At 41.1% G+C, this 11,705-nt stretch overlaps 2 protein-coding genes across 5 annotated transcripts in view; one reads left to right on the forward strand and one right to left on the reverse strand.

Annotated features, from left to right (window-relative positions):
* Positions 1-190: 190 nt before the first annotated feature.
* On the reverse strand, positions 191-2,203 carry LOC112463752 (the record flags this gene model as incomplete). Its single annotated transcript, XM_025030292.1, has 2 exons — positions 1,530-2,203; positions 191-390 (listed from the first exon to the last, which is right to left on the reverse strand). Coding segments are annotated over exons 1-2 (346 nt in total), but the record flags the coding sequence as incomplete, so codon positions are not given.
* A 10-nt stretch (positions 2,204-2,213) lies between these two features.
* LOC112463754 (TBC1 domain family member 24) overlaps positions 2,214-11,705 on the forward strand; it is a 19,252-nt gene continuing 9,760 nt past the window's right edge. For 2 of the 4 annotated variants that reach the window (XM_025030295.1, XM_025030298.1), the window contains exon 1: positions 3,709-4,441. The gene's annotated coding sequence lies outside the window, so the exon portion shown is untranslated. Of the gene's footprint in view, positions 2,361-3,708; positions 4,442-11,705 lie in introns of those variants that run through there. The other 2 variants (XM_025030297.1, XM_025030296.1) reach the window with 2 other exon arrangements.

Here is an 11,705-nt window from a genome sequence, read left to right on the forward strand (position 1 = left end):
AAAAGTTGGAATATATATATGTATTATTAATAAATATGTCTTATTCGATGAAGGTCATTTATCTTTTTATATATTTTTTTTTTGTTATAATTTATAATATACGTACAATGTGAGTTTATAAGAAAATTCTGATAAGAACTGCTAGAAACATCAAGTATAAATAAAATAGTGATAATAATAATATGATTACCAGTATTAACGTCCATTGCAACAGCACTCTTGTCAGTTGTTGGATCGCTTATTAAAAGTACTTTCATTTTATTAGCAAGTACTAAGCCTCTGTACAATCGGTCGTCATTTTGTGATTTTATTATATCATCGTATCGCTTTTCCACACGTTTATGAGTCGACATATTGCTCATCGAAGCCATGGATTCGGAAATATTATTTCTAGACATAAAAGAAATACAAATAATGACTTTAGGGATACATTAATTTGTACAACAACAATGCTGAAAATTTTCTAACTAAAACAAAATTGTAAAATAATTCTTGAAACGTTACAAAATATTTAATAAAATATTAATAATATCAAAGATGAAATAAAATATTGAATAAATACAAACTATTACATAGATTATAAAGTTACATAGTCTCTGGTTTGTTAAATCGTCGAGAAAATATTCTCTTTGTTCAAATCATTTTTTTCTTCGATCTGCATTCTTGTTTTAGTAGACCAAATGCAAAATAAAAATGTAGCACATTTGTGTAGATTAACTTTAATCTCGGTTTAATTTATTTTGTTTTTACCTTTTTCTAATTCTCTAAGAACTAGGAAAAAATAAAAGAAAGTTAAACCAAGATTAAAGTTAATCTGCATTGATAGAAATGGACATTAATCTTTCTCATTTCTCATTTTCTCATTTCAGTAAGATAACAGCTGATTAATAATAAGAATGAGTCGTAATAAAATAACACTAAAGAACAATTTTAACTAAAAATAGTAATATTTTTTTATGTTTTGTATATATGTTTTTTTCTAGTTTAATTTGTTAAATAATTGTTTTCTCCAAATATTAATTCTTGAGGAACCATTTGAACACACTTTTACATCTTCCATAAAGAAAAAAATGAAAGAACTTTCTTAAAGAAAAGAATGAATCATAGCAAAAATATCTAATAGTTTTAAAACATACCCTGCACGTTACATTTAAAAGTAAGTCAAAAAGTAACCATTAACTTCAACCACTTCAAAGGGCAAAATATAAATGTCACTGGTGAATATCTAATTGCAAAACTACATGTCGAAATCAGTTTCGCTCAAGTGTAATAATTTTCTTCAAAATAATTACTTTCTTTTATTTTCCCTGTAACAGGGCGAAACTTCCAGCGATTGTGACACAATTCACAGAAAAGCAAGAAGAATCTTGTGGACACAGCAAAAGATATGGGGAGAAAAAAGAATGTATAAAAAGGCACATGTAGCCCCAGTGTGTATTGTACAATTTACATTACCACTCTCAAGCTCGGGTAGCGTACGGTTGCTTGGTCAATAAATCAACGCTATTAAAGCGACAGAGTATTCTTACTTGCAGTCACAACTCTCCGCAAAGGAGTTCTCGTCGCTCTGATAAAACGACGTCATCGTCGACGACGTGACTTCGCGTGGGACGCGACACGATCGAAATCTACCGTTTCCTTCTCTTTCTCTTTCACTGTTCACCCCAAATATCATTCGCACCACCGATCTCGGTGGTGGCTTCGCTCGGGGGTTATAGGTTATGCGTGAACAACGCGCTCCCTCTCATACGCACGATACCTCCGTCACTGGAATAAACTGACGACGAATTGTCTCGCGCCAAGATTACCTCGTAATTAAAAGAAAAATAAAAAGCGACACTGACAAAGGCCAAGTCACGAGTCACACGACGGTGGGTGCCGTTGAGGTTGAGGTTAGGTCCAGCGACGCGCTAGCACGAATTTAACCGACGGACGACGGAGAGCTCGTGGAGCCGCGACGATTCCTCGGTATCGTCGCGAAATCGTCGTTCACCGAAAAAAAATCGCGAAATCGCCAAACTGTCTAACCGGGATACGTCGATTTAACGATCGATGTGCAACGATGATGACGCGGCGAATGACAAAGAACTTATGAGGAAACGACGGTTCCTGTCAGGTGCGCATAGATCCGCGCGTGCAGCAACGGAGCAACGACAAGTGGCGTACTCGCATTTGTGGAGACTGGAGAAACGTAGGTGTGTGTTGTGTACCTGAAAAGGAGCAGGCGAGATCGTGCAGGTAGTACGAGCGGCACGCGGGATTTTAACGCGCGCGTGGCGAACATCGGAGTATCAGAGGCGAATTCGGTAGGGTCGGATCGTCCGAAGAACACGAGAAATATCCGACTGCACGCGTCGATCGTAAGTCTGTTATTTACAACTGAACTGGTTTACTGGTGTACACTCGCTGCACTTAGCGAAATAATAGATATATGTGTGATTTGAAGTTTAGCCTGTTAGCGAGGAAGCGAAATTTAATTTTAGTGCAGTCCAGTGTAGATATATAAAGAACAATAAAACACGTGTATCGGCGGAGTAGCAGTGGACAACGGTTTGAAGTTAGCAGCGCGAAACCCGCGGGGATTTAATCTTGACATTAATTCACATTTTATAATTACAGTATGTAAGTCTAAGGGCCGATATCACAATCTTTGAACGTGATCCTCCGATTAAACTCACTCTGCATCTCTTTCTAACTGTCATCCCCCTAGAAAGAGACGAAGAGTGAGTTTAATCGGAGACTGTGATATCGGCCCTATAATTTATGCTTATAAAGTGTTATTAAAGTTTTAGTATTTTTTTAATTTTTGGTACAAGCTTCAGTAAATCAGGATAAAATCGAAAAGAATAAATAAAATTTTATTATTTAGATTTTAGTTTATTATTTGCATAGTTAATTTGATTTATTTAGTAATTATATAATTAGGAAATTTTCGTTCAACACTCGCATCATCAAAAATGCATTATTATCTACTCTGATCCGGGCAAGATTACCATTGCAGTAATTAAGCAATCGAACTGTCCACAATATGATGACAGATTGGCAGCGGATTTGCTCAGATATCGCGTCAACAGATTCGAGATATCATCTGTGTCCGCATTAAATTGTGTTTTACTAGCAGAATCTAACGATATTATAATCTGACGACAGCTCATCGATAAAAACCGAACAGAATCTGTCATTTCGTAAACGTTTAAAATGGAATACATCATTTAAATTGGTAATGAAACAACAGATTCTGCTCTGCAGTCAATCTGCCATTATATTCTTTAACAGATTCTGTTGCATTTCTATTGGCATTCTATCGACAAAATTTGCAACTTTTAAAATCTATTCTCGACAGATATATCCATCCGGCTATCCGGGTCTTATTAAATATTTAAATGTATTCAGATTTCATACAGCTCAAAATATGTAGGGCAATCAATATTTTTATAAAAATAAAAACGTGTTAAAATTAATCTTTTTCCCTTTTAAAATCTTGTTCCCTTTTTTGTCTGACGTAACGTCGGATCGTGTAGTGCACGCATACACTCCTACATACATACATCGATGCTTTAACTTATTGTATAATATTCGCATTACGGATTTGACGCACGCAGTTGACGCCGTTTATCTATCGATCACTTCGTGACGCGCGTTAGTACAGCCGCGCGCCGCGAGGCGCGGCCGGCGGCGCGGCCGCCGCCGTCGGCGCGCAGTGGCCCTTGTACGCGCGTGATGCGCGGACGTATGTACATACGCGTCGCGATTGTGCGCGAAAGAAAGAAAGAGAGAGAAAGAGACCGAGCTGCGTCGTCGGTCGTTGATTTCCGCGACGGCGGTGTAGTACGTACACGCGCGAGACGATTCGCGATCTCGAGAGGGTACCCCGGAGAGGGATCGTCGGGCACAAACGGTAAGCGCGCATCGAGGATCAGCGATCAGTAGCAATCACAGTAGCGCAAAGTAAACACCGACGTGCAGATGCGCGCGCGCGCGCGCGAGCGAGCCAGCGAGCAGAGTCAATTGTCGTAGCGTTGTACAAAGCCCAGCATCTCGCGGTCAAAGTTGTGGTCGGTGTTGGTGCCCCGCGACGTCGACGATCGAATCCGCCCCGACAGGCGTAGTGAAAGTGTTCAACTGTTACGTACGCGCGCGAGGCGGACGGGTGGACGACGCGCGCGGACCCCGCCGCCGTCGCAGGGTGTATCATCGCGCGAAGTGAGAAACGTGCCGTGCGCGATATCTCGCGACGACGACGTTCGGAGCGGTTCTCGGAGCGACGACGACGACGACGGACGACGCTTGACAAGCGGCATCGGCTTCTCGTTGGCGGGCGCGCACCGCTGGCTGATCCGTGCCGCGCCGGCGGCTCGTCTGCCACCGTTCCCTAGCTTGTATGCCACGCTTCGACGCGAGGATCGGACCTCCCTGCTGGCGTTTCGTCGTGCTTGTCGAGGTAGGCCCGGCGGCGGCGGCGGCGGCGGCTTCGCCGAGATATATCGCTGCGCGTACATATGTACCCAGACCGGCGCGGCGGTGAGTTATCGTCGGCGGGGTGTACTGATTATACGCCGGAGCGTCGTTTAACGCATTACCGCGAATTGTATACGGCTGTGGGGCCGTCGCGTCCGCTCGCCTCTCTCGGCCGTGATTCTCTGCACTTCTCGCGTTTCAAGTGCAACACACGCGTACTTCGTAGGGTGTTCTGGAGATGGTCCGGAGAGCGAGTCGCGGAAAGGGCGCGATCGTTGCTGCAGCAACGACGAATCTCGTATCATAATTCGGGTTAGGTGGACGCGATATAGAGAGAAGGATCGGTTGAACGTTCGCCGGGGTCGATCGCCCCTGGAGATCCATTTGTCTCGGCTTGCACTTTTCATACTTCGGGATCGCTTCACAGCGCTGCAGCGATTAATGACGCAACGATCCTGCCAAGTGCGTTAAGTGGGTTCGTGAAAATCAGTCGACTTTTTATCGGGCAAAGCGATCTAAACTTCCTTCGGAGCCAGAAATGTTATTAAAGCGACGGTACGGGAGATATATGTTGTTTTCTCAATTACACTTTCTACACTGGTGACCTTTTTTTCTGTGAAGTACGCGTGTACATGGCGTCAGAATGATTGAGATATTTTTTTGTAATAAATATCGGAGTACGTTTCAGGTCTATGAAGATTCTTTTTTCTTTCGACCTCTTTGGGGACAATTAGAGATCGAATACTCCCGTTGGATATTGAATTTCACTGTAAGAAAAAATGTCTCGACTCTGTTTTTTCGAAAACCATATACTCGTTTCATCTTTATATCATTTGTATCGGTTGTGTTACTCGTACGTTTTGGTTGCATCATCTTGCTCTTCCTACAAGGGACACATTTGTCCTTTGTTACACCTTTTGATCTTGTGACTTTTCTCTTTATAAGAAGGTGACTGTAACGTTTATTTTATTTCGAGCAAGAGTGCTCGGGTTTGCTTGTTTCAACTGCACTTTTTTTTATTTTCAGCATTTAAATGAGTATACAGGATATGCAGGGTAATCGCTCCCTTTTTTGAAAAATTGAAGAGGATATACTATAATAATAATAATAGACAAGGGGTGGTTCAAAGCCTATGCACTGCAGCCTAGGGAGCTTATTGTGCTTTATAGTAAGAGAATATCCTATATACATATACGAACAAAACTAAATTTAGCTAAGAACAAATGTAACTAAATATAACGTAAATCCGACTAGACATACATATATTAACAGAACTTAAATTTAACTCAAACGATTCTGTTATGATGACCATTTTCTCTCTTTTACAGTAGAATATTCTAGAATCATTTGGACCCCGAGCTGCCCCGCTATCCTGGAACTCGACTCTTAATCCTCAAGCTTTTATCCTAACGAAACGTGCGTGAAACGAAAATGTCATCGCTCGCTCTCCGTCTCTCGCTGTCTCGTTCCCTCGCTCTACGCATACAGCCACGCGGTCACGTGGCAAACGCGTAGGAGCGGGGGAGCGAGACGCAAGAGGAGACTTCCACTTGACAGGGGAACAGCTGTTCCAGAATGAAGGGGGATTCGAGATAGAGAGGGGTTCTACGATACGTCCGAAATACTGCAAATTACGTTGGAAATTAGGACGCTGTAATTCCGTTTGAATTTAAAACATCGACATTAAATGAGCGTTAATTGGCACCGACGATGGTTTCGCACGCGCGTATCCGAAAGATCGTACGATCGGGTTCAATATAGTTGACAGGTTTGTTTTTCTTTCGACAGTAATCTCTGACAATGAGACGCACGCGAGATATCCAATAGGAGAATTTGCTTCGTAGCAATATCAGTTCTTCACAGCGTCTCGCAGATCTTCTCCGTTTTCTCTCTCCAATGTTTAATTATATATTTATTTTTTAAGAGTGAAAAGTATAATTGTAGCGCAGCTACAGAGAATAGGCCTCGTTTCAACGTCGAAAGAGTGCCACGCGCAACATATAGAGGCACGACGGAAACTGCATTCCCCGCCTTGAAATCACGTGACGAAGATTACCAGTGTTTCTTTCGGAGATCAGGAGATTTGATATGAAAACATTTATTTCACGTATACACGATGACTTCCCGCACGGTGGTCGAGTCAATGTCGTTAAATCACGATGATTACGGCACTGGTCTTTATTGCTCGGAAGTAGGCAGTTTTCGTTTCAGGGACTTTCGTTTATAGGTACAACGGGAGATGAGGAGAGGAGCGATAGGGCTGTTGCTGCAACGTTGACGAGTCGTTTCACGCTCTTGACGCTTTGGTAATAGCCATTCAGCACTTTCATACACCGGATGTAAAAGATATCACGCGTCACAATTTCCGCGGATGAATTCTTTCACCTTTACGTACCCCATTCGTCGAATGGACGCGAGATAGACGGATAAAAGTGCGTGTCGCATTAACGGAGACACGTGAGTCATTAAATATCTGTCAGATTTTCTTCTAACAGGAAAAAAATTCGTATGTAGGAAACCAAACGTGGAATTTCAATAGCAAAATATTTAGCCCCGCAATTAAACGTTACAGTGGATAAATTGTGATTTGGGAACAAAACGCTAGAATTGAAAATTCTGACTTTTATTCGTGTAACAAAGAATTTATAAATCTATATCGATATGCCGAGAGTATTTGCTGTGCTTTAAGGCTCAGTCACAATGAGAAAAATAAGGAATAAGATAAAGGAATAAGGAATAAAGGAATGTCGCATCTCACTTTAGTACACGTACATTAAAGTGAGATGCAACATGCCTTATTCCTTATTCCTTTATCTTATTCCTTATTTTTCTCATTGTGACTGAGCCCTTAAGATCAGATATAAACGATATTTATTGCTCTCAACAGGACGATTCTATACACACCGTTAGAAAAACGAGAAGATGATTGTCGCATGTGAAACATTGTCAATAAATTTGTTTCGCCACCGTAATCACCAGTCATTAATCCAACTACGGATTCAGCAAACTTACGTTTGCTCGGACACCTCGGACCAACCTTGCATCTTATCGCAAGGTAAAAAATGTCATTGAACGTTTTGCGCTGTCTCCGTAACAACCCGCGCCAAAGAAATGGGAATTTTATTCCGTCATTGGTGTTCGGATTGCGTGAAGCTGCGTTACTTTGCGGATTAATCGGCCGATCTTGCATTAATCGCAACCGGGCAGTCTCGTGTACAACAACGTGTGTTAATGACTATCCAGTGCGACCGCGGCCGCAAGGACACCTCGACGGCTCTCGCCGGGTTTTACCGTTCTTCGCGAGCAATAAGCTATTGAACTATGCAAATTACCTACGTAAACGAAGTTTTCTTGGCCGCTGCGGGGAAATTGTTCGCTGAGAGTGCAAGCGCACCGGACACGATTAATGTACGTGGTCGTACGCGTAACAAGGTGGATTATTGATAAGCGAGAAGGGATCTGTTCTATACATCATATATGGATCATGACGTATATACACGATTTAAATTCTCCGCAATTTTCTTTTTAAATTCTTTAGCGATACGAAGAACTTCGAAGTATATACACACGGAGTACAAATGTCACGGACTTGCACGCATATTTGACATATATTCGAGACATGTGCTTCCCGTCTTCGCGTGTTCGCGTACGGCGATGCTTAATTGTTCTTTGTAGTAGAAACTTATTTTTTTCCAATTATTGTTTTTTATATCAGTATTGTTATCCGTCAAACATAGATATGTATAAAATTAAAATATAATGAAAATATGAGCCTTCAGCTGCTTCGAGGCGTTTAAACTGTTGGTTTAAATATAGCCGACAATCATGATGCGCGAGAACGTTTAGGTAGGAAGCACGCGAGTATGCCCCGATATGCGTGTAACTTTATGCGTTAATATGTGTTCATGACATTATTCGTATCTATATGAATTCTAACATTTGAATATACATTCTGAGCAACTTCGACCAAGCTCCGATTAACTTAATCGGCGAATAATTTACCAAGTGATACCTGTCATATTTTGTTAGCATAGAATTTGTTTATTGTTGCTCAACACATAGAAGGAAGATTATAAATCAGGAGCAGCGAATTATATAGCCAGAAATTTTGCTGTGAACAATTTTGCTGGTCCAAATTAATCGCTAATTTGATTAATTGGAGCTTGATCGAGATCACCGCAAGATTTCGCGTGCAGCTCATTTTCTAACAAAATATTAAATTTTTAGGTCTTTTTCCAGACTTTTCCAATTCAACGTGAACTCCATAATGAATATTATTAATCTTGTCGAGTTAAGTGAGAATTGCGTACGGCACTTCGTTAGTCGAGCCGGTGCGGTGTGCTAGCGTTGCCGCGCTCGTTGAATTATTCAGCGTGCACAAATCCACGAGAAGTAAGAATGATGATGATACTCGCGGAATTGTCGGTGCCAAGGTCGAACGCCAAGACGCGCCCCCCGCGCGCGCCGTTTGGCACTTGCAAAATTTCTCAGCGGCCGAATCCCGACGACCGCTTGGATTTCGCGCACTGAAATTACACGGCGTTGCGTAATCGCCGCGCGCGACCCGCCGCCGCCGTTGCGTTGCACGCCACTGCTCGTTGTTTATTGCTCGCGCTCTTTCGCCCGGCGCGCTCTTCCAACGATGTTACAGACGCGACTCGCGCGAGATACCGCGAGACACCGCCTATAGAGGCCCCGCCGCCTTTTATCTCTAGGATTTTTACCAGCTATTTATAGAGAACGTTAAATCTCGACCTTGACCTTGATCTTGGGACGCATTGTGCGTAATGGAATTCTGAGTCAGCTGCATCTTAAATTAAGCCCCGGTCATTTCTGGTTTCTGGAAACGTGTCACTTTGAGATGACGCAATTTTTCACCTGACGGTGAAGACTCACGTGGGACGGACTCACGTGGGCAAACTTATTGCTTTCCGTATTTCCCACGCGAACTTTTGTATACAGAGAAAACATAGAATGCTGAGTAATTGGGTCAGGCTTTTAAACTTTGTTTTATATACGAAGTAAAGGGCGGCGTGTGTGGATCTTGCTACAGTACTTCGAAATGATTTATAAGTATCTCGGCAACTAAAGGCGATTTCCACCTAATGCAAAGTGTATCTAGTTCAAAATTTCAAAATATCCGTACGATATACTTGAAAATCAAAAGGCCTGTTTGTTTTAACTGAACTTCTTGCACGGTTTATCTTTCCTCTCTTTCTATTCATATTGGAGAGAAAAGGAGAAAAGGTAGACCATGCAAGAAGTTCAGCTAAAACGAACAGGCTTAATGCCATTGTTAAAAATGTAAGCTCTATGATAAATGATTAACTGTACGTTTAGATTATTTTTCATTATTTCCTTTATACATTTTGAATAATGTATTTGCTGTGACATATAGGTACATGGAAAACATAAAATGCTGATTAACTGAGTCAGGTTTTTAAACTTTGTTTTATATACGAAGTACATAAAGGGCGGCGTGTGTGGATCTTGTTACAGTAGTTCGAAATGATTTACAAATATCTCAGCAACTAAAGGCGATTTCCACCTAATGCAAAGTACATCTAACTCAAAATTTCAACTATCCATATACGACATACTTGAAGATTAAATCCATCGTGTTAAAATGTAAGCTCTGTAAATGATTAACTGTACGTTTAGAATATCTTTTATTATTATTTTTTTATATTTTGAATACTTATATTGTAGAGAAGGACCTCGCGAAATAATTGATTTGTATTTTCTTTTTTTCTTTTTAGAAAGTAGAAATTTATTTGGATAATTTATAATGCACCTCGTATATATACAACAATACAAACGGATGGTACAAGGAAAAGGGACGGACCGTTTCTAACATTTATCCATTTCTTCTCCGAAGTTTGGGTTATACTGTTTGTCAAACACAGTCTTTATATCGTCCACTTTACTTCACTTTTCCTCTTACGTTGCTCTCTTCCAGTGCTTTGCACTTTTCGTGCACGCGCAGAATGACAAACGTTGCACGCACAATCAGTTGTAGAGCGATTGGAAGTGACGAAATGACGGGATGCAAATCATCTGTTTTATCGTTTTTCCGAGAAGAGCGTTTTAAGGTCTCGCGTGTGTTTTTCCCTGCAAAATTTGGACGAGTAATGTAAGCACCGCGAGGGAAACGCGCAGCGAATAGGCACTCCGTTTCACTTTGCGTATTCGACAATTCAATGCGTGCGCGTTTTCCCTCTGCCTCCACCTTTGACGCGATGTATTTATACTATCAAGTGGTTCGGAGCGCTCGGGACTTGCAATAATATTTATCTACGGCAGCAACTGCAAGCCCGCGCATTCTATATATACGGGATGTCCTAAAATCGCTACTCTCTTTCGACCACAGGTTATTTAACAACCACATTGGTTTTAGAGAGGATTTAACGTGATTTACTATACTCAGCATCTTTATCTTGGCCCAACACTTGTACAGTTTTTAAATAGAACGAGGGAAATAGGATATAGAAGAAACATCCTCTTAATCTGAGTAAATAACAAGAAATAGCAGAAATAATAGAAAGGACAGTAAAAGAGAGAACCTGAATACAATTGCGCTAATACAATAATAATAATAAGAAGAAGAAGCAGCAAGTACTTTGATAGCTGCTCGATGTCTAACGTTTCACGCATGTGCGTTACGCATATAAACAAAACATTTAGTTTCTGTGCATTTGTGCGAGTAAAGATTAATATCTGAAATATCTTCAACCTATATTATCAAATCTTGCCCTTGCGTCACATTCGAGTATTGTTTTGAAATAATTGAGAAAAGACCGCAAGATTTCATCCATAAAGTCTCTTTGTAGGCACAGCGTGCGTACGTGTGTACTTTCACACGTACGCACATAGTAGCACATAGTGTGTTGATAAGCACTGAACGTATGTTACTGGTTACTGGCCGAGAGATAACGTGCGCTTTTTATTAATAACCGTTAAGCACGCCGAGATTATAGCAGCAGATGCTTTTGCATCTGGCCGAGCTGTTTTATTATTAGCGACAGCTCTTCCTCGCGTTAATTATATATGTCATATTATTATGTGTTCATCGTTTCAGCTCGTTCGCGTGTCTGATGACAGGTCAATGGCTGAGGCTTTTTTTTGTACGAGTAAGAAGACGCATTTTTTTCGCACGAACCTCGTAATTTTATTTTGCGACTGCGTCCGACGATTATTTGAAATCAAATAACACGCGGTGTAATTTAGGCACAATGATATAATTTTTT

The sequence above is a fragment of the Temnothorax curvispinosus genome, unplaced genomic scaffold (assembly GCF_003070985.1).
Source record: "Temnothorax curvispinosus isolate PA1 unplaced genomic scaffold, ASM307098v1 QBEX01013628.1, whole genome shotgun sequence".
Lineage (NCBI taxonomy): Eukaryota > Metazoa > Arthropoda > Insecta > Hymenoptera > Formicidae > Temnothorax > Temnothorax curvispinosus.